General features: G+C 63.7%; 1 protein-coding gene across 1 annotated transcript; it reads left to right on the top strand.

Moving 5' to 3' along the window:
- Positions 1 to 412: 412 nt before the first annotated feature.
- Positions 413 to 682, top strand: LOC113980494 (lymphotoxin-alpha-like; the record flags this gene model as incomplete). Its single annotated transcript, XM_027707698.1, has 1 exon — positions 413 to 682. A coding segment is annotated over one exon (270 nt), but the record flags the coding sequence as incomplete, so codon positions are not given.
- Between the last annotated feature and the right edge of the window lie 4 nt (positions 683 to 686).

Raw genomic sequence — 686 nt, 5'->3', positions numbered from 1 at the left:
TTTGGTGTCTTAGGGTCTCTGTGTGGGTTTTAGGGTCTCTGTAGGGTTATTTTGGGGTTATTTTGGGGTTTTTACCCCCCTAACCCCCCCTGTTTCTCCCCCAGCCTCCTTGTGGCCGTCCCCCCGTGGTTCCCTGGTGTGGGAGGCTCTGTGTGGGTTTTAGGGTCTCTGTAGGGTTATTTTGGGGTTATTTTGGGGTTTTTCCCCCCCTAACCCCCCCGTTTCCCCCCCAGCCTCCTCGTGGCCATCCCCCGGTGGTTCCCTGGTGTGGGAGGCTCTATGGGGTTATTTTAGGGTTTTAGGGTCTCTGTGTGGGTTTTAGGAGCTCTATGGGTTTATTTTGGGGTTTTAGGTGCTCTATAGGGTTATTTTGGGGGTTGGGGTCTCTCTAACCCCCCCGTTTTCCCCCCAGCCTCCTCGTGGCCATCCCCCCGTGGTTCCCTGGTGTGGGACGCTGGTGTTGCCCCCGCCCTGGTGCGTAACGGGGTCCGTCTGCGCGGGAACCGCCTGGTGGTTCCCCGGGACGGGCTCTACTTCGTCTACGCCGCCGCCGCCTTCCAGGGGGGCCGCTGCCCCCCCCGGGCCCCCCCCCGGGCCCTGCGCTTGGCCGTGTCCCGCCTGTCCCACGAGTACCCCCGGGACGTGCCCCTGCTCCGCGCCGCACGCTCCGTCTGCGCCGGGGGGGG

Source organism: Neopelma chrysocephalum, unplaced genomic scaffold (genome assembly GCF_003984885.1).
Source record: "Neopelma chrysocephalum unplaced genomic scaffold, ASM398488v2 Primary Assembly neopelma1_94414, whole genome shotgun sequence".
Classification (NCBI taxonomy): Eukaryota; Metazoa; Chordata; class Aves; order Passeriformes; family Pipridae; genus Neopelma; species Neopelma chrysocephalum.
This window is presented reverse-complemented; position numbering and strand designations above follow the sequence as displayed.